We start from the raw sequence: 27,682 nt of genomic DNA on the forward strand, positions 1-27,682 counted from the left end.
AGCCTCGACCTCCCCGGTGATGGGCGTTCGGGCTGCCACGGCCGGGTGCCGAGGCTGAACGTGGGCGCCCTCCGAATCGCCAGGCACATGGGCTGCATCGAGGCTCTGCTAAGCGTAAGGTGAGTCTCCTCCACTTTTGAAAACCGGCAGCCCAGACTTTGGAGACGGTTCACAGATCTGAAACCGGTTCGAATCTGAAACCGGCGCTTTATACTTGAGGGACTCGACGGTGAGTGGGGCTTCTGTAGGAAACAGCCTACTTTGTCAGATGCAGGGAAAGGACTGAGAAAAAACGGCAAGAAACTAGGGCGGCTCTTCTTCTTCTTGCTTTCCCCACCGCTCCTTTTTGGCACCGAGAGCAGAAGCGACAAGGGGGTGGAGAAATCATGAAGATGTTGGTTTTGAGAGCCTGCGGCTGGAAAAGTATTTCTCGGTGTTCGCGGGCCGCTGGCTGGCTCTTCCTCCTGCTCCTGGCGCTGGAGCACCTCTGCGCGGCTCTCGCCTTGTCCACTTGCAAAACTCTGGACATGGATATGATAAAGCGCAAGCGGATCGAGGCCATTCGGGGCCAGATCCTCAGCAAGCTCAAGCTGACCAGCCCGCCAGAGGTGGAAGACCCCGACTCGCGGGTGCTGCCCGAAGACATTGTGGCTCTGTACAACAGCACCCTGGAAGTCATCCGGGAAATGACGGCGGAAGACCCCAAGGAGACCCCCCAGGAAGAGTACTACGCCAAGGAGGTGCACAGGTTCAACATGCTTCCCCCGAACCACGGTGAGACCACGGGAGAGAAAGGGGGTGTTTGTATCTAGGAGGGTAGGCCATGAGGTCTACTGGTTAGAGCAGGACGAGGAACCAGGGCTAGGTTGGTGTCCCCCCCCCCACCCGACCCTGCTCCTATTCCTTTAGGAACAGGGTGACATCCAGAAATTCAGTCCGTCCCCCCCACTTAAAGGGAAAATCCTCACCCCTTTGATTTCTCAGCTTTTAGGCAGAGGTGCAGGGCCAATTTAGAAAGCTGGCAACCGACTCAAAGGTTAGGCCGGGGTAAGGTGCGACCCGCTGGCAAACTCGGGGCACCTGCCAGGTATTTCATTGCCTGAGACTTCGAAAATAGCGGAGAGGTTGTTGAGCACCTTGCAAGCTGCTATAAAGGGCTGAGAGGCACCGATGGATGGCCTTGCGAAAGTGGCTTGCCCCAGGCCACCCACTGCTGTTTCCCAGGCCTCCTAATATTGATTTATAATAAAAAGGTTAATTTAAAGAACGAGAGAGAGAGAGAGAGAGAGAGAAGGAAATGTTTGTTACTTTGCACTTAGGTTTAGCGATGCAATGGAGCAGGATTCGCACCCAGAGTTTAAGCAAGACCTTTTTTTTTTTAAAAAAAGCATTCCGTGTGTAAAATGGCAATAAATATCGCCAGAGAATATGAGATGAAGAAGGGGTTTGGGAAGAGGGGTGAGAGGTTGGCGCGTTCCGAAGATGTTGATACAAACTGGAAAAGGATAAGCAGCGCCTCTTATGGAAAATTTTACCTTTGACCCTAAAACCTGGAAGCTTATTTAATTCTTCAGGACTTACCACCAATACCTTGTGGCAAAGGGGTTTCCCCTAAGGTGGCCACCTTTTTATTCCGGCCCTGCTCCTGTGCAGCATCCCGGCAGGCGGAAATTCAAAAGGTGAAGCTTTTCCTGAAAAACGGTGGGAAGAGTTTTACCTCTTAAATGTTCTTCAGGCCAGGCTCTTAAAGGCACAGAGCTGGGTGCAAACCTAATGTGACAAAGAGTGCAAGAAAATTGGAAATAAAACCAAGAGCAAAGGAAATAAAACCAAAAGCAGAGAAGCTGTTACTAGTTCTGCACATGGGCAGGAGGTGCTCACCTTCTGCCTGGTCCCAGGGAGGCGGCGGCAGCAGCAGCAGCAGCTGGAATTTGGCGTGAGTTGATCTGATCATTGCAACCACCACATGCCAAGGTATCCATGATGAGGGCTGGCCCTTGATACGGGGTCGCCGTTTTAAAAATATATATTATTATTTCAGGAAACTGGGGCGGGCAGAACTTGGTCAGTCAGTCTGGGGCAGTGGGACCAGGCAGGATCCAGAATTTGCTGCCTTTTGAGCTGACAGTACTGGCTGCCAGCCAGAGCGCAGTTTCATCAGGGACAGCAATGCATTCTGGCAGAAGAGGGGGACCCAGTTCAGTGGGGGAAAGGCAGAGAAGCCCCCTTCCCCAGACCCCAGGAACAGACCAATAACTGAGACCCGGAAGAGCAGCTCCTACAGACTGCAGACAGAGAACACTGGGGTTGGACAGACCCACTCTATAAACTATAAACTTATTCTTGAACAGCCTAGGTTTACATCCATGCTTTTAATTTCAGAAATTTGGGGTGGAGGGTAGGGAGGGGACGGGAAAGCTGCCAGCATTTGGTCACACGAGAAGTGGACTCTGTACATACTCGGAAGTTATAAATAAGCCATTTTCCCAGACGGGAGGCTTGGTGTTAAAAAAAAAAAAAAAGGGACCCGATTAGGGTTTTTTAGGAGCAGGTTTAAGGCAGGTGAGTAGTGTCGTGATTAGAATCGGTATGGTCTTAATGCGGATTAAGGTTGTATCGTTTCTGCCTCTTAGCTGCTGTTGTTGGCTCCAGAGAGAGAGAGAGAGAGAGAGAGCGCTATTGCCTCTAGTTTCCACTTCCTTTCTCTTTGCACGAGGATCCGGGCTGTCATGTTATAGCCGTGTCAGCAGGCGCTCTGTGAAGCCCAGGCACCCGTGAGAAGTCCTCTGAGGATGGGAGGAAATTGTATGTGTGTGTGTGTGCAAAAATCAGCTTTCCCCCTGGGGCGGGTGGGGATGGAGTTGGCGGGGAGGGGAGGGGGCAGTGAAAAAGGAGTTGGGTCGATCGGATCTTGCGATTTCCGGCAAAAACGGCCCAGCAAATACACCCCCCCCCTTCGCCACTTCTCCCTGAAGGCCCCTTGCTGGTCAACGTGTTGCAATGCTACCGCACAGCTGCGGGCAAGTCAAAGTTTGCAAATTCCGTTTTGAAAATTCAAGCAGGGGTCCTTTGCTTTCTCCTCAGGGTTAGCTGCTACTCCCCCCCTCCCCGCCGCCCCCCGCTCCTGGGACTTCCACAGCAAGCTTGACTCCAGACACACACAAACATACAGCAGGAAGAAGTTTTCTCACATCACTGCCTCCACGCCAGAAAAGGTTTCGCCTGGTCAGCTCACAGAATCGTAGAATCTTAAGAGTTGGAAGGGACCCGAGGGTCATCTAGTCTGACCCCCTGCGATGCAGGAATCTCAGCTAAAGCATCCCTGACAGATGGCCACCCAACCTCTGTTTAAAAATATCTCCAAGGAAGGAGAGTCCACCGCCTCTCATGGGAGTCTGTTCCACTGCTGAACAGCTCTTACTCTCAGAAAGTATTTTTCCGAATGTTTAGTCGGAATCTCCTTTCTTGTAGCTTGAAGCCACTGGTTTGAGTCCTTCCCTCCTGAGCAGGAGAAAACAAGCATGCTCCATCTTCCATGTGGCAACCTTTAAGATATTTGAAGATGGCTGTCATATCTCCTCTCAGTCTCCTCTTTTCCAGGCTAAACATACACAGCTCCTTCAACCATTCCTCATAAGGCCTGGTTTCCAGACCTTTGATCATCTTGGTTGCCCTCCTCTGCCCACTCTCCAGCTTGTCAACATCCCTCTTAAAGTGTGGTGCCCAGACTTGGACACAGTACTCCCAAGTGTAATAGTAATTTATTATTTGTACCCCGCCCATCTGGCTGGGTTTCCCCAGCCACTCTGGGCGGCTTCCAACAAAGATTAAAAATACATTAAAATGCCACACATATTAAAAATTTCCCTGAACAGGGCTGCCTTCAGATGTCTTCTAAATGTCAGGTAGTTGTTTATCTCTTTGACATCGGATGGGAGGGTGTTCCACAGGGCGGGCGCCACTACCAAGAAGGCCCTCTGCCTGGTTCCCTGTAACTTGGCTTCTTGCAATGAGGGAACCGCCAGAAGGCCCTCGGCGCTAGACCTCAGTGTCCGGGCAGAACGATGGGGGTGGAGACGCTCCTTCAGGTGTATGGGCCGACGCCATTTAGGGCTTTAAAGTTCAGCACCAACACCTTGAATTGTGCTTGGAAATGTACTGGGAGCCAATGTAGGTCTTTCAGGACCGGTGTTATATGGTCTCGGCAGCCGCCTCCAGTTACCAGTCTAGCTGCCGCATTCTGGATTAGTTGTAGTTTCCGGGTCACCTTCAAGGGTAGCCCCATGTAGAGCTCATAGCAGTAGGCCAAACGGGAGATAACTAGAGCATGCACCACTCTGGCAAGACAGTCCACAGGCAGGTAGGGTCTCAGCCTGTGGTCTGACCAAGGCAGAATAGAGTGGTATTATTACTCTTCCTTCTCCAAGGAAGGAGAAACCGCCTTTTGAGGGAGTCCTTTTCGCAGGTGGCGCTGTGGGTTAAAGCCTCAGCGCCTAGGACTTGCCGATCGAAAGGTCGGCAGTTCGAATCCCTGCGGCGGGGTGCGCTCCCGCTGCTCGGTCCCAGCGCCTGCCAACCTAGCAGTTCGAAAGCACCTCCGGGTGCAAGTAGATAAATAGGGACCGCTTACCAGCGGGAAGGTAAACGGCGTTTCCATGTGCGGCTCTGGCTCGCCAGAGCAGCGATGTCACGCTGGCCACGTGACCCGGAAGTGTCTCCGGACAGCGCTGGCCCCTGGCCTCTTAAGTGAGATGGGCGCACAACCCCAGAGTCTGTCAAGACTGGCCCGTACGGGCAGGGGTACCTTTACCTTTACCTTTTACCTTTTCACTGTCAAACAGCTCTTAGCATCCAACAGCTGTTGTTAAGGGCACAGAGGCAGGGCCAGCAGGAAAAAGTTGGCAACCCGGGCATTTGCACCCAGGAAGCCCTAACTTTTAGCTATACTGGGCTTTCTGCAACCCTTGCTGGGAAGAGCAGAACTCTTGTTTCTTTCCTCCCCACCTTTTACAGAAGTTTGCTCCTCGTGTGGAAAAAACGAGCCACCTAAATGCACCAACAGATGCCTGGAGCTGTGTGGGGTCTTTTTGGGGGAGAGACAGGATATATGCTTTAAAAGAAAAGAAGAAAATGTATGGAGGGCTTTTGAACGAGATGCGCAGGCCCAGGAGGGGTGTTGGTGTTGGCAGCAGGTCTGAAGAGGCCCGAATCTGCAAAGATCGGATCTTTCCCTTGGATCAGAGGATCCCGCATCCACCCAGGGAGCAGCCGTCTCAGGCTTGTTTGGGGTGTAATTACGTGCCTAGGAGTGGCTGGCACGCTGCCGAAACGGAACTCGGGCCCGCAGGCGGAGGCGGGAACTTGTACGTTTTGTGTAGTCTCTGGGAGATAAGATGGCAGCCCAGGATAGTGCCAGCACGTGCCGGTCGTTTTTGCCAAGGAGGCATTTGGGTCCTCTTAGCCTTGCCTACGCAAAATCCCCTTTCCTCGGAACGCGTTAGGCCAGGGTAATTGCTGTCTCCTCCCCAGTGCGTCTACTCAGGTCGGGCTGCTGTTGAAAGCACAAACCAGTCGGAAAAAAAGGTTTTAACAAGTTCGTTCCAAAATCCACCGATGCAAATGGTTGCGTTATGTTGCTGGATAAATCCTGCCCAACTTTCTGTCATTTGGGTGGAAGTAGAAGCTCTGAGGCGGAAATTAGGGCCTTTCCCCTTTTATTTACTCCTTGTACAGTGGTACCTTGGTCAAAACAAAATAAAAAAATTCCTTCCAGTAGCACCTTAAAGACCAACTAAGTTAGTTCTTGGTATGAGCTTTCGTGTGCATGCACACTTCTTCAGATACACTCATATTTATCTTGGGTTACATATGCTTCATGTTACAGACGCTTCAAGTTACAGACTCCGCTAACCCAGAAACGAAGAGTGAAAATGAAGAGTGTGGTATATCAAATACGTTGTAGACAGTCTCTATAGAAAGACTTCTGTAGAAGTCTCTATAGAAATTACGTAAGAAGAAAGTAAGTTAATTTTTGGCAAGGTGTATTACAGTTGTACCTCGGGTTACATACGTTTCAGGTTACATACGCTTCAGGTTACAGACTCCGCTAACCCAGAAATAGTACCTTGGGTTAAGAACTTTGCTTCAGGATGAGAACAGAAATCGTTCAGCAGTGGCGCAGCAGGAAGCCCCATTAGCTAAAATGGTGCATCAGGTTAAGAACAGTTTCAGGTTAAGAACAGACCTCTAGAACGAATTAAGTTCTTAACCCGAGGTACCACTGTATCTTAACCAGAAGTATAGTGCCCCTGTACATGGAGGTTCATGCTTACCCGCTTATCATCTGAGGCCCTAAGAAGACTCTTAAAGGTGCAGGAGCCTTTTCTGGAGTGAGAGTAGAAGCTCCAGTTCATTTCAGCTTTTGCAGTGTTTTAAACCAGGGGTAGGGAAGCTGTGGCCCTCCAGATGTTTTGGGAATCCAAAACTCTGGCCAGTCACGGTCAGGGATGATGGGAGTTGTAGTCTGACAATATCTTCAGGGCTGCAGGAGGTTTCCTGCCGCAGCAACAGAGGCTTAGGAGATTATGCATGTTGGAACTCAAGTTCACCCAGTGACTGAATTTGCAGTAGATCTGGGACAGGAGAAAGAAAGGTGTTATTCACACAACACAGTTCTGTTTATTGAATCCATAAGGTGTGTTGATGGCTGCAGGTTCAGACACTTTTAAAAGGGAATTGGATTTATGGAACATAGGTCTCTCGGGGGCTATGAACCCCGACAGCTCCGTAGAACCTCCAGTTCAGATTCAGTATATCTCTAAATGCCAGGTGCCAGAGAGGACATTGTCTTGCATGTCCCGCAGTCTTACAAGAAACAGCTGTCTGTCTGCTGATGCAACCGCTGGGTGCAAGAATCCATGGACCTTTGGTCTGATCTGGTGTGGCTATTCTGGACTTCTTTTGTAGTTGCTGATCAAGGACATATGGCAATTTCGGGGGGGGGGACACCCTGCTTTTGGCTGCGGCACTCGCAGGATAGCTGGCGTTGGTTGTGAGTACTTGTGGGTTTTCCATCTCAAGACTGAGAGTGGTGTACAGTGCCCATGTTCCATTAGCACGAGGATTTACGCTTGTGCAACTGGACACAGGCACGCCCTCCCAAAACCGGCTTCAGAAGGTGGGGGGAATCCCACGATTTATTGGGGGGGGGACACAGGGAGGAGGAGAGGGGAGACAGTCCCCACTGTACAAGCAGAAAACCTTGTGATAAGGAAATGAGTGACAACACTATTTTGGATTCAACCCTCTTTTCACTGGAAATCATAGAATCATAGCGTTGGAAGAGTCTATGCTACAGAGCTGCATAGAAGTCCATTCATTCATTCATTCATTCATTCATTCACAGAAGCATAGAATGGTAGAGTTGGAAGGACCTCAGCGGTCATCTAGTCCAATCCCCTGCCATGCAGGGATCTTTTTGCCCAACGTGGGGCTTGAACCCATGTCCCTGAGATTAAGAGTCTTGTGCTCCACTGACTGAGCTATCCCAGATGCGTTTTGTCTATTTGATATATTTATTTGAATCTATTTCTACCCCATCCTTCAGTAGACAGAAAGTGGGAAAGAGCCCCCCCCCCCACTGAACTCCTGTTGCATATCACCCATCATACCATGAACATGGTTTAGAAAAGTGGCCAGGAATCTGTTGCCCTGCAGATCCCATCGTTTTTCACAGTCAGATATGCTGGCTGGCACTGATGGAGACTGGAGCTCACCAACAACTAGAGGACCACAGTATAAAAAAATTCCTTCCAGTAGTGCCTTAGAGACCAACTAAGTTTGTTATTGGTGCGAGCTTTCGTGTGCATGCACACTTCTTCGGATGCTGCAGGTTTCCCATCCTAGTATCATCACGCCCTGGTCCATCCTGGCCCACCTCCCACCTGTGGACACAGGGGCCAGTCCATCCTCACCCACATCCCACCTGTGGACACAGAGCCCATTCCATCCTGACCCACCTCCCACCTGTCAACACAGGGGCCATTCCATCCTGACCCACCTGTGGACACAGGGGCCATTCCATCCTGACCCACCTCCCACCTGTGGACACAGGGCCCATTCCATCCTGACCCACCTCCCACCTGTGGACACAGAGCCCATTCCATCCTGACCCACCTCCCACCTGCGGACACAGGGCCCATTCCATCCTGACCCATCTCCCACCTGTGGACACAGGGCCCAGTCCATCCTGACCCACCTCCCACTTGTGGACACAGGGGCCAGTCCATCCTCACCCACATCCCACTTGTGGACACAGGGCCCATTCCATCCTGACCCACCTCCCACCTGTCAACACAGGGCCCATTCCATCCTGACCCACCTCCCACCTGTGGACACAGGGCCCATTCCATCCTGACCCACCTCCCACCTGTCAACATAGGGCCCATTCCATCCTGACCCACCTCCCACCTGTGGACACAGGGCCCATTCCATCCTGACCCACCTCCCACCTGTCAACACAGGGGCCATTCCATCCTGACCCACCTGTGGACACAGGGCCCATTCCATCCTGACCCACCTCCCACCTGTGGACACAGAGCCCATTCCATCCTGACCCATCTCCCACCTGTGGACACAGGGCCCATTCCATCCTGACCCACCTCCCACCTGTCAACACAGGGCCCATTCCATCCTGACCCACCTCCCACCTGTGGACACAGGGCCCATTCCATCCTGACCCACCTCCCACCTGTGGACACAGGGCCCATTCCATCCTGACCCACCTCCCACCTGTCAACATAGGGCCCATTCCATCCTGACCCACCTCCCACCTGTCAACACAGGGCCCATTCCATCCTGACCCACCTCCCACCTGTCAACACAGGGCCCATTCCATCCTGACCCACCTCCCACCTGTGGACACAGGGCCCATTCCATCCTGACCCACCTCCCACCTGTGGACACAGGGCCCATTCCATCCTGACCCACCTCCCACCTGTCAACACAGGGGCCATTCCATCCTGACCCACCTGTGGACACAGGGGCCATTCCATCCTGACCCACCTGTGGACACAGGGGCCATTCCATCCTGACCCAGCTCCCACCTGTGGACACAGGGGCCATTCCATCCTGACCCACCTCCCACCTGTGGACACAGGGCCCATTCCATCCTGACCCACCTCCCACCTGTGGACACAGGGCCCATTCCATCCTGACCCACCTCCCACCTGTCAACATAGGGCCCATTCCATCCTGACCCACCTCCCACCTGTGGACACAGGGCCCATTCCATCCTGACCCACCTCCCACCTGTCAACACAGGGGCCATTCCATCCTGACCCACCTGTGGACACAGGGGCCATTCCATCCTGACCCACCTCCCACCTGTGGACACAGGGGCCATTCCGTGCCCTTCCTCTGCCCATTTGGTTGGCACGTCGTGTGCTCAGAGGACCTCATTTGGTACAGAGGCTGCCAGCTGCCGATCCCCACACTAGGGATCCATTTCTGGTGACTTGCATCCTCCCCTCTGCCCCCCCCCCCCCGAAAGAGCCTGGTGTGATGATAAAATAGCACGCCTGGAAGTTTCTGCAGAGTATCCGTCCTTCAAACAGCCCCTTGGAACAGGGGGAATTGCTAGTTTCCGACCAGGGCAGTTGGCAAAACAAACAACGGCAGAAGGCCCTGGGGGCGGGTGGGGAGGTAGCAGCGCTGCTTGACTTCCCTGTTTCGACAGAAGTCAAGCCACCCACATTTCCTCAGCGTGACTTAACACTTGATCCACGTGGAAAGTTTAAGCAGGTGGGCGGACCGGAGCCTGGCTTCCCCAGGGCTTACTCCCTTCTGTGGTCTGCTTCTTTCCTGGTCTTGCCACTTCCTGGCCTGTGGCAGCGGCCTGACGCTAGAACTGTGCTGAAAATTCAACGCAAACACCCCTTCACTTCCCCCAACCATTCTGCATCAGTTAACGAGGAAAGAAACAACACTTTAAAATTATCAGAGGGGAGAGAAGGCTCCCAGTGAAACTCTCAGGTGTGCGGTGCAGGGTTCTCGATGCAAGGACTTTTCCTTCTGAGGTGGCACGGAGGGGTTCATGAGTGTCTTTTCATTCTATAAATTGCTTGTCCCATGGTCTGCCGCCTTCCTGGGTGCCCATGCGTCAGTCAAAACCCAGGGGAAGACTTCGTGGAGGTCAGGAAGTGTGGGCTGCAGAAAATGCTTGCAGGATAGAAAATTGCACCCACTCTGCCACTTTGCAATGATGAAATAGGCTTGAAATCCTGCACCGACCCCAAATTCTAAATACGCTATAAAGAAAGTGCCCCGAGAATGAAAACGCCACGAGGAATTTGCTCCCGTGAGATGTTACAGTGGGCATCAACATGGCTGGCTTTAACAGAAGATTAGACAGAAGCAGAAGACCAGCTGCAGGAATTATGCTGGCCTGTGACCATAATAAAGTAAATTCATTCATTCAGTTGCAGGAAAGCATAAGTACGCCCTGCTTGCAAGATGCTGGAGCAGATGGTCTTTGGCTGATCCAGAATAGCTCTTATTATGTTCCTATTGCCAGATCCTTCTTCCGGATACAGAAGCACCAGGAGTATCTGGATTTATGGAATGCGAAACCCTTGCCTCCCTGTTTACAGGAGAAACCTATACGCAGCCTTTTAGTACTTCGCCTCCAAAGTGGTTTAACAAACATACCTAAGCCAGTGCAAATGAACTGAGTTCAGCAGCACACATTTGGAGTAGAAATGGTTAGGAATGCACTGCAAGAGATCAACAGCAGTAGCCACAGAGCTATAAACCCTACAGGCAGAGATTAAATAAGGATAAATCCAAAAGGCGACAGAGGAGGCCATTTCTGGTAGCCACCCAGTCTCTATTGATTATCTTGGTGAGTTTGCTGGTTTTTATGGGAGAAGGCTGCCTAGAAATGCCATTCAAGGCTTCATAGTCTTATCCCCATTTTACAGCTGAGGGAAACTGAGGCTGACAGACACCATGAACCACTCACAAGGTCACAAGGACAGTAGATAGAAACCGATCTCATCCTCTTATCTCTGGAGATGTAACACTGGAAAGTCCCAAAATAGCTTGGGAATTTCCTTAGGGTGATAAACTGGGGCTGTTCAATGGAGACAGCCTTATCTCTGTCTTTGCAGCTGTAAAACATAAATCCTCAATTTACAAGAGACCACAGCCTCCCTCCGCAAGAGTCATGTGGAAACGAAAAGCGTTGACTGCACCAAACTTTGAAGAAGGGAAGTGGAAGTCTGACAATCAGGTTTCTTCTGAATACTGCTGTTGGAGCAGCGTTGAGACTTGGGGTGTGTGTGTGTGCTGAGGACTTTCCACTGAGGTACCCCAAGTTAGACTCAAAGAGTCTTGGGCCATCTTAAAGGCTATCATACAATGTACTGTGGCACGAGGTTCTGTGGACTCAAGCCCACTTCCTCAGGTGCGTGAAATGAATTCTTACCCTTTCAAATGGGAAACAGCAAATGAGTAGCAGCATATACACCATACCTTTAAAGCACATTCAAAGCATATTCCTCCCCCCCAATTAATACTGAGAATTATAGTTTGCTAAGGGTGCTTGGAATTGCAACTCTGTGCGAAGGTAAACTACAGTTCCCATGATTTTTATTTTTATTTTGCAGGGGGAGGAATGGTCTTTGAATGTGCTTTAAAAAGATGCTGCCTACACAGCTGTACCAGCAGATTTTTAAAAATTAAAGAAAGCACCATCCTAACATGCAGACAGGAATTAAGCAAGTGAAACTTTCCCTCCCTGCTTGCATTTCCAGGCCAGGAAAATCTTAACATTTCTGTTTGCTAAATTAACTAAATTTCTGCTTGCCAGCCTGCTGTTAATGGCGCAAGAAAGAGATGCGGGCCGTAGAACCAGGAGAAACCGTGAGACACGGCGCTTGGAAAAAGTTTCCCCAAAACAAGAATTTCTACTTGCCCTGCAGCTATCAAATGTCTCTCTCCTTCCCCCGACTTTTGCTCTGAACTCCACGTTCACTTAAATGCAAAATGGGCATACCCTGTTCTCCTTTGCCAAGCACTGCATGCTATATATATATATATATATATATATATATATATATATATATTTAAGGGGGTGGAATGATGAAGAAGAAAGGGAGCGTTCCCCTTACACATCACGGTCTTTGTCCTGGAGATGGGAACTTGCAGGGCAGCTGATTTGACCATGTATGTGGGACGAGATGGGATGAGGAGCTGGAGTCAAAGCTTCTTTGATCCTGCGAGGAAGAGAAGCTTAAAAATAGACTCTTCCTGTACCATAAATAGATGCTGTGTCAGTGTCAGACGGCTGCAAATATGGGGCTTCGTTTTGGGGTGTGTCTGTGGCCTGTGGCAGTTGGCTTTCAGAGAGAGGGAGAGAAAGCCTGCAGAGGGCTGGAGCTGAACCAGAGAGCCCTGGGTTCAAATCTCCACTCAGATGGAAACTCCCTGGATGGCCATAGCATCCTTTTTCTCTCTCTTAACCGACCTTACTAGGAAATCCGCGGCCAGGTTATGGGAAGAAAGTTAGTAAGCCCCTAAGGAAATTAAAAGCATCACTTTACGTCCCATTGCTTTTAAACTCTGGAACGGAAGTCCCAGGCAATTTAGTGCAGAATCTAAACTGATTGGCAAGCGGACAAACGCCGGCTCCCTCAGCCAATAAAGCGAGATGAGTCCCACAACCCCAGAGTCAGCCATGACTGGACTTAATGGTCAGGAGTCCCTTTACCTTTACCTAAACACACAGAGGGATGCGGGTGGCGCTGTGGTCTAAACCACAGAGCCTAGGGCTTGCCGATCAGAAGGTCGGCGGTTCGAATCCCCGCTCCTGTTGCTCGGTCCCTGCTCCTGCCAACCTAGCAGTTCGAAAGCATGTCAAAGTGCAAGTAGATAAATAAGTACTGCTCCAGCGGTAAACGGCATTTCCGTGCGCCGCTCTGGTTTGCCAGAAGCAGCTTAGTCATGCTGGCCACATGACCCGGAAGCTATACGCTGGCTCCCTCGTCCAGTAAAGCAAGATGAGCGCCGCAACCCCAGAGTCGTCCGCGACTGGACCTAACGGTCTGGGGTCCCTTTTCTGTTTTAAACACACAGAGGACCAGATTCCTATGTATAAAGGAGCAAGATCTTGTTGCAGTGTGGCAACCTTGCTCGTCCTCAGTCCCAGGATCTGTGAAATGGGGAGGATAATGTACGTCGGCTCAAATTGTTTCTGAAGTTGCACTTGACGCAGAAATATGCAGTTAGCCATTCCTGAGTCATGGAAAAGCATGGGGAGGCCCATACAGAGGCAGTGGTCATAGGGCAGCCTTCGCCACTGCAGATATTTTTGCCTATAACTCTAGGGCTTGGGTGAATGAGAATTGTACAGTGGTACCTTGGGTTAAGTACTTAATTCGTTCCAGAGGTCTGTTCTTAACCTGAAACTGTTCTTAACCTGAAGCACCACTTTAGCTAATGGGGCCTCCTGCTGCTGCTGCGCCGCTGGAGCACAATTTCTGTTCTCATCCTGAAGCAAAGTTCTTAACCTGAAGCACTATTTCTGGGTTAGCGGTGTCTGTAACCTGAAGCGTATGTAACCTGAAGCGTATGTAACCTGAAGCATATGTAACCCGAGGTACCACTGTAGTCCAAAACTTATGAAGTTGGCAAAGGCTGGCGTGGGATTTAAATAAGAAATTCATTTACAAGCAGGTTTCCAGAGCTCCTGCTTGGCTCTTGTTTCTGTTATTGATGTACGCATTAGGATATGGCATCTTCCTGGAGATCTGGAAGCAGAAACCTGGGATCCACCCAAGCAGTCCCCTCTGGCGTTTCGGATTCCCCATCGCTATTAATTGACTCCACTCTCACATACTTCCGAAATTTGACCCTCCAGAGGCAACAGAATCCTGCCAGGGAATCTGGGCTGGTGTTTGGCATAGCTGCAAAGAAGAGTGGTAGGGTGTGGAAGATGAGGTTGCCAACTTTTTTATCTAGCCCACGCTCCTGTGCTTTTTAACTTGCCACTTGCTTCGCAGGTGTCAGCAGGTGCTGATGCTTATCTGCATGAGGCGAAAAAGCTTGTCCCTGCTGATTTCCATGCATCAAGTGATTTATAAGGGCGTAAAGGTAAAGGTAAAGGGACCCCTGACCATTAGGTCCAGTCGTGACCGACTCTGGGGTTGCAGCGCTCATCTCGCTTTACTGGCTGAAGGATCCGGCGTACAGCTTCCGGGTCATGTGGCCAGCATGACTAAGCCGCTTCTGGCGAACCAGAGCAGCGCACGGAAACGCCGTTCACCTTCCCGCTGGAGCCGTACCTATTTATCTATTTGCACTTTGTGCTTTCGAACTGCTAGGTTGGAGGAGCAGGGACCGAGCAACGGGAGCTCACCCTGTCGCAGGGATTCGAACCGCCGACCTTCTGACCAGCAAGTCCTAGGCTCTGTGGTTTAACCCACAGCGCCACCCGCGTCCCTTATAAGGGCATAGAAGCAGTCTAATCTTGGTTTTTCTCTCTCCCCTGGTCAGTTGGCAACCATGTGATAACTTAGGGTATCTACATGTCATTGGAACAGGCAAGGGCAGAAGATCCTGTGGCCTGAGGGGTGAGGGCACACCAAATGAGAGGCATCAAAAGTCAATGCCAGCCAGCAAAAATAAATAAATTAAAATGCCATTAGTTTCAATTGCTCCTCTTCAAAAAGGAGAACTTCCAGAGGACTGGATTAGAATGTTTCTGGATCCCAGCTTCCTCTTCCTTTGCCTTACTTGCAGGTAGATTTCTGTTGAATGTGGGAGCATTTGAAAATGGTTTGCGGAATAGTAGAAAACCTTAGGGAAATAAGACAATTGTGATATGCTATGATTGAAAGAAGACAGGAGTGCCTGGCGTGCTCTGGTCCACGGGGTCACGAAGAGTCAGACACGACTAAACGACTAAACAACAACAAATGATTGAAAAAGAAGAGTGCAGTATATCAAATACGTTGCGGATAGTCTCTATAGAAAGACAATTACGTAAGAAGAAAGTAAGTTAATTTTTGGCAAGGTGTATTACAGAGGCAGGAGCCAGAATTTCTGGGCTCTGTGGGAATGGAAGAGGAACCAAGATACAGTGGTACCTCGGGTTACATATGCTTCAGGTTACATATGCTTCAGGTTACAGACTCCGCTAACCCAGAAATAGTACCTTGGGTTAAATACTTTGCTTCAGGATGAGAACAGCTCTGGCAGCGCGGCAGCAGCAGGAGGCCCCATTAGCTAAAATGGTGCTTCAGGTTGAGAACAGTTTCAGGTTAAGAACGGACCTCCAGAACGAATTAAGCACTTAACCCAAGGTACCACTGTATTCTTTTGATGACTGTTTGTTTGCTTTTTAATCTCAATAAAGCATTAAAAGTAAAATAAAAAGAAAATGGCTTGCGTCAGAGTCCTTAAACCCTAACGCAAGATGAGTGCCTGTATCCTTAAACATTGCACAAACATATAAATTGAACATATAAGCAAAGAAACTTTCTCCCACAGAAATAGGGGTGCAGCAGGATTTGGTGCATGTTTACTCTGAAGTAGTCTGTTCAGTCTACATTTAAAGGTGAACTTACCTAATCCACACTGTCTGAAACAATACCTGCATCGAAATTCAGCCATCCTTTGAAATTCGCAGTGCTCTGAATTTTGCAATGCAGTTCTCCACCCGAGTACAGTGGTGCCTCGGGTTACATACGCTTCAGGTTACATACGCTTCAGGTTACAGACTCCGCTAACCCAGAAATAGTGCTTCAGGTTAAGAACTTAGCTTCAGGATGAGAACAGAAATCGTGCTCCGGCGGCGCAGCAGCAGCAGGAGGCCCCATTAGCTAAAGTGGTGCTTCAGGTTAAGAACAGTTTCAGGTTAAGTACGGACCTCCGGGACGAATTAAGTACTTAACCTGAGGTACCACTGTAATTGGAACAAAAAATGCATATAAAGAGGTGGAGTTTGCATATCAAATGCCTACGCTGGTGAAAATGACAGGAAAAAATAGTGAAAATTGCTTTGCAAAAATGTGTGCGTTAGGCAAAACTGCACACAAAAGTATGTACGGTATATCCAGAGGAAAATGCTGGTGAATTTTCATGAGGACGTACCATATTTTTCTTTCTATAAGATGCCCCCATGTATAAGATGGCTCCTATTTTTGGGGACTCCAAATTAAGAAAACATCCCTCAGCACTACCCATGTATAAGACGAGCCCCAATTTTAAACCTAATTTTTTAGTTTAAAAAACCTAGTCTTATACACGGAAAAATACGGTATATATCTATATGTAGATAGATATCGCAAACCCCTGTGGAAATGTAGAAAGCCCTACTCAGGAGTCAATTTTGTTGTCTTCATTGGGGCTTACTCTCTGACAAGTGATGGTGACCGAATCCAGCAGCCCTGTAACCCTCCAAAGCTCAATTTTGTTTTCCATTCCAATTGTAAGTTCTGTTTTTCATTCCATTTGTAAATTCCTAACATTCAGCGATTTGCAGCTCAACTCTTGCTGGGATGTTAATCGGGTTGCCGGGGAGTTCAGACGTCGCCTGAAGCTTTTGCAAAGCTTATATTCTCTTGAATATAAGGAAGAAATACATAATTTGGTTGTGTTTCAAACGGAACCAGCACAAACAAACACAAAACAACTTAAGACTCCTCTCCTATTCTCTCTGTGCAGAAGGCTACATGCCAAAGACATCCTACTCTGTCTTCTTTGGGTTCAACTTATCACACATCCGGAAAACCCTTCATGACTCCAGTCTGCTGTACCGTGCTGAACTGAGAATGCGCATTTCTGGAACGGTTCAGGATCAGCGATTGGAGCTTTACCAGGTACGATGGGAAAATGCTATCGGAATTCAAAGATGCCCACAAGTTGTACCCTCTTGCCCGGAAACTGTTCAGACCGTTTGGAGATGCTTATGGTTATTTGTGGGTGAAAGGAGGAAATTTCTCTGCACATGCTCAGAGACATTCTTTTATTTGCACCCAGGGACAACAGCTGATTTCAAAGATAGGCCCCTGGATCATTGCTAATGATCATTCATTCGCATTCTGTCCCTGAGAATGGGGGGGGGGGAGAGAGAGAAATTGAAATTTCTGATTTTGAAATCAAAACGAAGGCACATTTATGCAAATTATGTTCATTTGCAAAAAAAAAAAAAAAAGCGAGAGAGAGAGAAAGTATGTATTTGTTTGCCTGCATTAGTCTGGAGTATTTCAGCTGCAGAAATCAAAATATTGTGGGGAAGAGGTGTCTGTAGCGAGGGAACTGGAATCTAGAAATATTTAGGGAAGCTTTTAATGTTTAATAGGTTATTGTATTTTAATATTCTGTTGGAAGCCACCCAGAGTGGCTGGGGAAACCCAGCCAGTTGGGCAGGGTATAAATAATAAATTATTATTATTATTATTATTATTATTATTATTATTATTATTATTAATCTCTCGGCATATGCTCAGGGGCATTCTCTTATTCATACCCAGGGACGATCCTTGATTTAGAGGACAGCTTCTGTGGATTATTTCTAAGGATCCTTCATTCATATTAAGTCCCAAACAGGAGTCAGGACAGGATTGTTTGCCTTCTAATATTGACATAGAATTTGGAGGGACCGAATGCCCACTTCATTGTTCCCCTAGCTCTTCTGCAGATGTTGCCCCTGTTTTCCAGTTCTGCCCCAAAAACTGGAACCTTGAACTAGAAATTAAGCGTAGCATTTGAATTCAAATTGCTTCAGCACGTTGTTCTGTCGAACAATGAACCACTCTGGGTCTTATGTCGGAGATGGAGAGACTGCTTTGTTTACACTTACCCTTTCTGTCCAGGAGCAGATCCACTCGATCAACAGCACTTGGTACTACATGGATGGGCGTATGGTGAAGGTGAAAAATGAGAAGGAGTGGCTTTCGTTTGACGTCACCTCCGTCCTCCGGCAGTGGCTTGGAAGCACAGGTAAGCCAGGAAGTGGCTAAAGGTGTGAGCGGGGCAGGGTCCCAGAGTTGATGGCAGCTGGAAAGAGTAATTCGCTTGGGGGAGAGGAAGAACAGGATGTGTGACAAAAGAGGACAATGGTTAACTAGGGGCTAAAAAGTGGTTTGTTGGAAGAACTGAGCCTAGCCCGCCGGAATAACCACAGTTAGTTCTCTGCTAAGTTTGTTGTTGACTCACAAACCATGCCACCTTTAGCACGTCCAAACCCAACAGCCTTGCTGAACTATGGTTTGTTTGGACCCTCGATCCCAGACACCTGCTGGGTTACAAAGGCACTGTTCTTGTTTAGTCGTTTAGCCGTGTCCGACTTTTCGTGACCGCATGGACCAGAGCATGCCAGGCACTCCTGTCTTCCACTGCCTCCCGCAGTTTGGTCAAACTCATGCTGGTAGCTTCAAGAACACTGTCCAACCATCTCGTCCTCTGTCGTCCCCTTCTCCTTGTGCCCTCCATCTTTCCCAACATCAGGGTCTTTTCCAGGGAGTCTTTTCTTCTCATGAGGTGGCCAAAGTATTGGAGCCTCAGCTTCAGGATCTGTCCTTCCAGTGAGCACTCAGGGCTGATTTCCTTAATAATGGATAGGTTTGATTTTCTTGCAGTCCATGGGACTCTCAAGAGTCTCCTCCAGCACCATAATTCAAAAGCATCAATTCTTCGGCGATCAGCCTTCTTTATGGTCCAGCTCTCATTTCCATACATCACTACTGGGAAAACCATAGCTTTAACTATACGGACCTTAGTCGGCCAGGTGATGTCTCTGCTTTTAAGAGCAACTGAAAAAGAAGCCAAGCTTTGTAGGGCTACAAGTCCCATCATCCATGACCACTAACAATGCTGGTGTGGCTGATGGGAGTTGTAGTCTAACAACATCTGGAAGGCCCCACATTGGCTATCCCTGGCATAGCACATGTCTGAGCAGTAGCAGCCAGCTTTCACGCAAACTAGCCTGTTAGATGATGTGTGATTTGTTGAACAAACCACAGTTGAAGGAAACCGTGGGTTGAACGTTATGTGCAAGCCCATCTATTGACAGACATCTCTTCTTCCAGATTCAGGTAGGTAGCCGTGTTGGTCTGACGAAGTCGAAATAAATTAAAAAACTGTGCAGTAGCACCTTAGAGACCACCTAAGATTGTTCTGGAGATAAGCTTTCATGTGCAGTGTGCATCCACACAAAAGCTTATCCCCAGAACAAACTTAGTTGCCTCTAAGTCCTAGCCGCTCCTGCAAGGCAGTGCCAAGATGCTTGTTTCCCCGGGGACTAGAATCGTGGGGCAACCTCTCCCTGCTTTGCCTTTGTGCCGGAGGTGAGAGGGGGAGAAAAGGTGCTGGGAAAAAACAAAACAATGCCACAATCCGCTGAGTCGGCACACCACGCCCTGGGCACGCTGCCACGGTGTTTTGGAAGGCGCCAGATCAAAAGTGCACATGCGTCAGGCACACATGCCCTGCGCCACTCCTCGGCTGCATTCTTTGCACAGGTTGCTACTGAAAGGAGAGGAGAGGAAGGCAGGGATTGCGACGTTGCAAGCACTAAATTTCTTGCATCCGGGTGGCCGTCTGCCTGCAACTCACCCTCTCTGATCTCAAACCCCTTTTTGCTTTAGTAAGCTTAAGAGGGGACGATAGTCATCAGCTGCAGGAATGGGTAGAGAAATATTGGGGTGTGGTGATTTAGAGGAAAGGTGGGCATCATATTGAAGAGAGGGCACCCTCACTGCCCAGCTTCCGTGTTGGGCAGGGCTGCCCACAGATCAAAGACAGGCTCAGATCTTGCCATGCTTTGAGCGCCTTTATGTTCGGGGAGGATGAGTGAGGAATTCAGCTGAGCTCGCATTTAAGGCAAACCTACCACCCTGAGTTCTTGGGATGAAGGGCAGAATGCAAATAAAGGGACGCGGGTGGTGCTGTGGGTTAAACCACTGAGCCTAGGACTTGCTGATCAGAAGGTCGGTGGTTCGAATCCCCACGATGGGGTGAGCTCCCGTTGCTCGGTCCCTGCTCCTGCCAACCTAGCAGTTCAAAAGCACGTCAAAGTGCAAGTAGATAAATAGGTACCACTCTGGCGGGAAGGTAAACGGCGTTTCCGTGCTCTGCTCTGGTTTGCCAGAAGCAGCTTCGTCATACTGGCCACATGACCCGGAAGCTGTACGCCGGCTCCCTCGGCCAATAAAGCAAGATGAGTGCCGCAACCCCAGAGTTGGCCACGACTGGACCTAATGGTCAGGGGTCCCTTTACCTTTACCTTACCACCCTGAGTTCTTGCGATGAAGGACAGAATGCAAATAAATAATAATAATAAACTCACGCTTTCAGAAACAACACGCAGACCAAAACACAGCTGCTGTCGTTTTAAATTTTACAATTCTCCAGATTTCGCAGCACAGTTTCCCCAGCCAAGTAACAATCGCAGAAATAGATAGATATGCTCGTGTGACGTAGTGCGTGGATACATTGCTGAAAACAGCTTGGGGAAAAAGTGTGTCGTATTAGGTGGAAATCGTTCGGCAGAAATAAGCACGTCAGACAAAATTGCACATAGAATTGTGTGTATTGGGAGAATTTTGTATTAAAATGCTAATGAAGTCTCATTAGGACTTTTAAAAAAAACTGATTTGGAAATCTGAACTGAATTTCAGATTGAATTACTGTCACAGATGTTAATGTTCCTATCTACGTGTTTGCCACTTTTTTTTTTTAAAAAAAAGGCAACCTCCCTAATCAGACACCCAAAACTTTGTGTAAAGATTGGGGGTCAGGGAGGAGCAAGCAACAGACATTGTCTGCAACCAACTTCCGCTTCCCGTACACACATGGGCTGAGCTCTGGAGGAGAAAGGCGCACTTGGATTTAATGCGGCAAACGCCTGTCTTCACCTTTGGGCCCGTGTGCCTCCGGGGTTGCGGGTTCAAATCCTTCTGCCAATCCTGCTGGGGCCTATGAGCACGGCACACAAAAATCCACGTTGTTTGTATTTCAGAGCCTCTGGGAAGATTTCGCCTCAGCTCCCACTGTACCTGTGAAAGTGGGGCGGAGGAACTGAAAGTGGAAGTTGAAGGTAAGGGCTAAGGAATGGGCTCAGGGTCCTGGTTTTCCAGGGACAGCTCTCCTTCTCTGTTTCGGTCCCGGAACGTCCTTATTTCCCCTGCCAGCGCTGCCAGTGAAAAATGGGGGACAAAAAATGGAGGGTCAGTTGTGGAGGGAAGTGAGAATCATAGAATGGGCAGAGTTGGAAGGGACCCCAGAGGTCATCCAGCCCAACCCCCTGAAATGCAGGGAAATAGGAAATGTCCTTATGTTGTAGGGTTTACATCTAATGCCTATAGTGCCAGCTTTATTTATTGATTTAAATTCATGGCCCGTCCTTCACCCTTGAAGGCGATCCATGGCTCTTAGCCCTGATGGCTATAAATTGCCTCCACGGTTTGAGGCAGCAGTGTTTCTGAATACCAGTCGTTGTGAATCGCAGGAGGGGAGAGATCTCTCGTGCTCGGATCCTGCGGGCATCCGTCCGGCCACTGTGAGAACAGGAGGCTGCTGGACGAGGTGGGAAACCAGGCCAGATCTTTCAGGCTTTTCTCATGCTCTCAGGCCCCGCCAAAGGCTCTCTTCGGTCCCTGCCTGGCATCTCCCTCGTCACTTGCCTGTCAACAACTGGTAAGCACAGGCTCGGCGGATTCTGTCTTCAGGACGAGACTTGCCTTCTTCTGGGAATCGGGCCTAGAGAACTTCCTCATCCTCCTGACACACATATCTGCCATACCTTCTGCCCAGGGTGGGGTTGTGGGGGGGGGAGCCGTGCCAGTTCCGGCGACACTTTCGTCACATGATTCAGCTCGATGGGAACCTCCTCTAGGGGGCAGCGCGAAGCACGAGCACCCGCAACACACACACACACAAACACACCCCTTGCATACGCAAACTAGCACACACCCGCTGGGTTTTGTCAGCTAAAAATAGGCTGCCGTGCTGACGGCAAACAGCTTCACCATCGGATCGCAGAAAGGGTAGTTCTGTCGTGCTTCTGGCGGCTGGCACGCTCCAGAATTTCAGAACGCTTCCCTCCCTCAAGGCACCTTTTCCCACAGTTGTTTCACACCTGCGCACCTGACTCACTTTACTTACAGCAAACATAAGAGTTGGCCTTTTCCCCTCTCTCAGGGTGCCTCATATCCCTGCCGTGCCCATGTTTTTTGGGCTGTGGGTACGCATCTGGCTGTAGGGAGGCAAGCACAGCGGTGACTCTGAAGCAGGGGTTGGCAACGTGAGGCCCATGGGCCAGATGCGGTCCACAAAGACAGTTTTACCGCCCCACGAGCTGCCCCCAAACTGAGCTGCCTGCTCAGCGAGTCCCCCCCCCCCCCCCCGCGCTGTGCTAAACCGGTGGAGCACAGCACAGGACTCACCGAATTATGCTGGAAATCGAGTCTGCGCATTCGCAGGTACCAGAAATCTGCGCAGGCACGATTTTCAGCGTCTGGGCATACGCAGACGCGATTTCTGGCATTGCGCTGCGCCGGTCCAGCCCACAGATGATCTCTGTGGGAGTGATCCAGCCCATGGCCGGTAAGCCTTGCCGACCCCAGGTCTGGAGGGTAGACTCGGACCAATGGCTTCATGTCACAAGAAGGGAGATTCCAACTAAACATCAGGAAAGAACTATCTGACAGTAAGAGCTGTTTGGCAGGGGAACAGACTCCCTCAGGAGGTTGTGGACTCTCCTTAGAGATTGGGTGGCCATCTGTCATGGATGCTTTAGCTGAGATTCCTGTGTTCCAGGGGGTTGGGCTAGATGACCCCCAGGGTCTCTTCCAACTCTGTGATTCTATGGCTCACACAGGGGTGCGGTGGGCAGCCTCTTTGGCAAATGGCTGCTTTTTGGCTCCTAGGAGCCTCCAGCGCAGTTTAGGAACGACTGCCTTCCCACTTGTGGGCCGATGGGATAGGCAAACTTCCTGCTCCTCAGCACTCAGCATTTAATTCCCATCACCTATCCTAGCATGGGCAGCAGAGTGGGAAGGAAGGGAGAAGTCAGCACATCTGACCCCCTGAAGGTCCTCAGATGCCCTCTTCCTACACAGTCGCACCCATAACCCCACACATTCCTGATCCTGGTGGGAACCACATAAGGTTGCTGGCAGAAAGAAACAAGCCAAGTCGGTAGGGCAGCACAGCCTTCGCCCAACCTGCAGCTGCCCTCCTGATTTTAGTACCCCCATATATACCTAATTCGAAATATAAACAACAATAAAGCACAAAGTAAAATTTCATTTTCCGAGATGAAACAAGTAACCTACAGTAAGATGGAAAACAATGTTTATTTTTGTGGACTTCCACTTCCTTTACATTTGAATTTTTCCTCTCTCTGACTTTTTCTAATGGCACAGTCAGGTCCTCAAAGCTAATCTTACGCAACACGTCTGCATCTATACTTAGTAGAGAGAAGGTACCCAGCTTGACTTGTTGCATAGTCGCCCTGTTGGGATTTCTAATTGACTTCCGTTGAGAAACCCAGCTCTCGGTTGAGCAGCTTGTGGCCATTAATGTGTGTGTGGGGGGGGGGGGGGGAATCTGGCCATGGGAAATTTCTGCGATGCCCTGAGCACATGCTTATTTTGCTTAACGGTTCATTGAGAATTCTGCCCCCACCCAGACAAGGAAGAGGAATGATCAAGAGACCAAGAAGGCTTCCCAAAAGGAGGGTTAGGGGATGGGAAGAGCGTCAGTGAGGGCTTGCTTGGGCCTAGGAAGAGTCTGGGGTGGTAAATGGCATTCCAGTCAGTGCTGCTGGAGGGTATTTTCCCTGCCTGCCCAGTTCCCGTTCCCCAGCCACGCCGTCGGAAACTGGTACTCGGGGAAACATTTGATCGATCTGATTTATAAAGCGCCTTCACCCTTATTATTATTTTATTCATGCGCTTCTAAAGGGTGGCGCTGTGGGTTAAACCACAGAGCCTAGGACTTGCCGATCAGAAGATCAGTAGTTCGAATCCCCGCGACGGGGTGAGCTCCCGTTGCTCAGTCCCTGCTCCTGCCAACCTAGCAGTTCGAAAGCACGTCAAAGTGCAAGTAGATAAATAGGTACCGCTCCGGCGGGAAGGTAAACGGCGTTTCCGTGCGCTGCTCTGGTTCGCCAGAAGCAGCTTAGTCATGCTGGCCACATGACCCAGAAGCTGGACGCCAGCTTCCTCGGCCAATGGGAAGAAAGTTAGGAAGCCCCTAAGGAAATTAAAAGCATCACTTTATGTCCCATTGCTTTTAAACTCTGGAACGGAAGTCCCAGTCAATTTAGTGCAGAATCTAAACTGATTGGCAAGCGGACAAACGCCGGCTCCCTCAGCCAATAAAGCAAGATGAGCGCCGCAACCCCAGAGTCAGCCACGACTGGACCTAATGGTCAGGGGTCCCTTTACTAAAGGTGCCACCGCAAAGTGTTTCACATATGGCAGCATCCAAATGGTTTGAAAACAAAATAAAGCTCGTGCGACATGGCTAACGAATTCTTGTCTGTTTCCAGGCACCAAATTAAGGAGGGGTGATCAGCAAGGGATCAGCCAGGCGAAACAGCAGCCCCCCTATCTTCTGGTGATGGCGATGCCCCCCGAGCGGGCAGACCACCTGCAAAACCGCCGGCAAAAGCGAGCGGCGGGCATGGACTATTGCAGCCAGTGAGTGGCTTCCGGGGTTTTTTGTGTGAGACTCTTTCGCTGTTGAGAGCCTCGTGGGCTATAAAGTGGGGTGACAGCTCAGCTGGTAAAGCATGAGATTCTTAATCTGATAGCCCCATGTTAGGCAAAAAGATTCCAGCATTGCAGGGGGTTGGACAAGATGGCCGCTGAGGTCCCTTCCAACTCTACAGTTCTGTGCTTCTCTGAATGAATGAATCCACTTCTATGCAGCTCTTTAGCCAAAAAGACTTCTTACAAAAATCAGCGTTAAGACAGTCCCTGCCCTAAGGCTTACAATCTAAAAACACATCCTCCTCGTCATCATTGTTTATTAAATTTATATGCCGCCCTTCATCCTAAGTTTACAGGGTGCTTTAAAATATTAACAAAACAAAAATGAATACCATAATAACAAACAAAAGCAATATTTATTAAATTTAGAGACCGCCCTTCATCCTAAGATCACAGGGTGGTTTACAATATAAAAACACAAAAATGAATACCATAATAACAAACTGAAACAACAATGCATCCATAGTTTAAAAGGCCATGGGTAGTTTAATTAGCCTGGGAGAAGAGGAATGTTTTTGCCTGGCATCTAAATATATGTAAGGTGCCAGGCGAGACTACCTGGAGAGAGAATCCCACAAATGGGGCCACCACAGAAAAGGCCCATTCTCGTGTTGCCACGCTCCAGATCGCTTGTGGAGGAGGCGGCACACGAAGAAGGGCCATGGAGCAGGAGGAATTTCCCACTGCACTCCTGGCTGGGTTTCAGGATCTGTGGTTTTGCGGCAGCTAGACTGGTGACTGGGAGCGGCCGCCGAAACCATATAACACGGGTCCTGAAAGACCTACATTGACTCCCAGTACGTTTCCAAGCACAATTCAAAGTGTTGGTGCTGACCTTTAAAGCCCTAAACTAAGGATACCAGATTTTTTTCAATGAATCCAGGGACACTTTTCAACTTCAGTCGGAATGTAGTGGAAATGATAGGAGACTGATTTATAAATTCGGGGACTGTCCCCTAGAAACGGGGACGTTTGGTAACCTTACTCCTAAACAGCCTTGGCCCAGTATACCCAAAGAAAAGTCTCCACCCCCATCGTTCTGCCCGGACACTTTGGTCCAGCTCCGAGGGCCTTCTGGTGGTTCCCTCCTTGTGAGAAGTGAGGCTACAGGGAACCAAGCAGAGGGCCTTCTTGGTAGTGGCACCCGCCCTGTGGAACACCCTCCCACCAGATGTCAAGGAAATAAACAACTATCTGATTTTTAGAAGACATCTGAAGGCAGTCCTGTTTAGGGAAGTTTTTAATGTTTGATGTTTTATCATGTTTTTTAATATTCTGTTGGAATATTAGAGTGGCTGGGGAAACCCAGCCAGATGGGTGGGGTATAAATAAATAATAATAATACAGTGGTACCTCGGGTTACATACGCTTCAGGTTACAGACTCCGCTAACCCAGAAATATTACCTCAGGTTAAGAACTTTGCTTCAGGGTGAAAACAGAAATTGTGCTCCGGCGGCGCGGCAGCAGCGGGAGACCCCATTAGCTAAAGTGGTGCTTCAGGTTAAGAACAGTTTCAGGTTAAGAACGGACCTCCGGAACGATTTAAGTACTTAACCTGAGGTACCACTGTAATTATTATTATTATTCTCTCAACTCTTATTGGGTTCTTCCGCTCCAGGTCACCAGAGGAGAAGAAGTGTTGCGTGAAGCCCTTGTACATCGACTTCCGCAAGGACTTAAAGTGGCGGTGGATCTCCCAACCCAAGGGCTACTATGCCAACTTATGCATGGGTGCCTGCCCCTATCTCTGGAGCTTGGACACTCAGTACAGCCAGGTGAGGACGTAAAAAGCTCCTCAGCCCCCCTCTCCCGAAAAGGCTTCTGACTCTTGCATCTCACCCCACTTCCTCACACACAACCCTCCTTTGGGGTTTGTTTTGAAGCATTCCAAAAACTGCTTTTAAAAAATCTCAAAAGCAGGAAAGGGAAAGCAACAGAACGGTTTCATAGAAACAGATGCAAAGACAGAATTCGGCAATGAACTGTTCTTCTGGGTCAGAGAAAGCCTGGGGAAAAAATATAACTCTCTACAAGGCATCTGGAAGCAACTGGTAGCCAATTCTTTGAGGACGGCAGGTGGGAAGGGCATTCGATAGGCCGGGAGCAACAACAGAAAATGCCACTGTCCTGTGATGTGCTTTGCTACAATAAAAATGACCGTATTTTTTGCTCTATAAGACTCACTTTTTCCTTCCTAAAAAGTAAGGGGAAATGTGTGTGCGTCTTATGGAGCGAATGCAGGCTACGCAGCTATCCCAGAAGCCAGAACAGCCAGAGGGATTGCTGCTTTCACTGTGCAGCGATCCCTCTTGCTGTTCTGGCTTCTGAGATTCAGAATAATTTTTTTCTTGCTTTCCTCCTCCAAAAACTAGGTGTGTCTTGTGGTCTGGTGCATCTTATAGAGTGAAAAATATGGTACTCGTGCAGTGCCATGAGTGAAACTTGGCAGCCATTATAAACGTGACCTCTGCTTTCCTGAAAACTTGGCCTCCCGCTCCCTAGGGTGATCAATCCGCCTTGTTACCTTTCCAGAGACGTATTTTCTTATTTTGTTTCGATAGGTCCTGTCTCTGTACACCCAACACAACCCATCTGCCTCAGCCACGCCCTGCTGTGTCCCATACGAGCTCGAGCCATTGGGGATTGTGTACTACGTCGGCCGCCAAGCCAAGGTGGAGCAGCTTTCCAACATGGTGGTCAAATCCTGTCAATGCAGCTGAGAGAAAAGTACTTGTGGACTTGGGATGTCTCTTCTGGGCGAGTTGGAATTAAAAAAATAAATCAATCTGAGCGGGGAAGGAGTCAGGACTGGAGAGGGACACAGACTCCCCTTCCCCTCTAACAAAATCTTTTTCCAAAACAAAAAAACAGAAACAATAAAAACCCTCATTTGGTGAGA

The 27,682-nt window shown here is 49.3% G+C and overlaps 1 protein-coding gene across 1 annotated transcript; it reads left to right on the forward strand.

Annotated features, from left to right (window-relative positions):
• TGFB1 (transforming growth factor beta 1) lies at nucleotides 1-27,682 on the forward strand. Its single transcript, XM_079985637.1, has 7 exons — nucleotides 1-774; nucleotides 16,726-16,880; nucleotides 17,877-18,003; nucleotides 21,023-21,100; nucleotides 24,560-24,710; nucleotides 26,402-26,558; nucleotides 27,345-27,682. Exons 1-7 carry the CDS (start codon nucleotides 387-389, stop codon nucleotides 27,501-27,503), a joined length of 1,215 nt encoding a protein of 404 aa, XP_079841763.1. The 5' UTR covers nucleotides 1-386; the 3' UTR covers nucleotides 27,504-27,682.

Source organism: Podarcis cretensis (assembly GCF_951804945.1).
Source record: "Podarcis cretensis genome assembly, chromosome: 8".
NCBI lineage: Eukaryota > Metazoa > Chordata > Lepidosauria > Squamata > Lacertidae > Podarcis > Podarcis cretensis.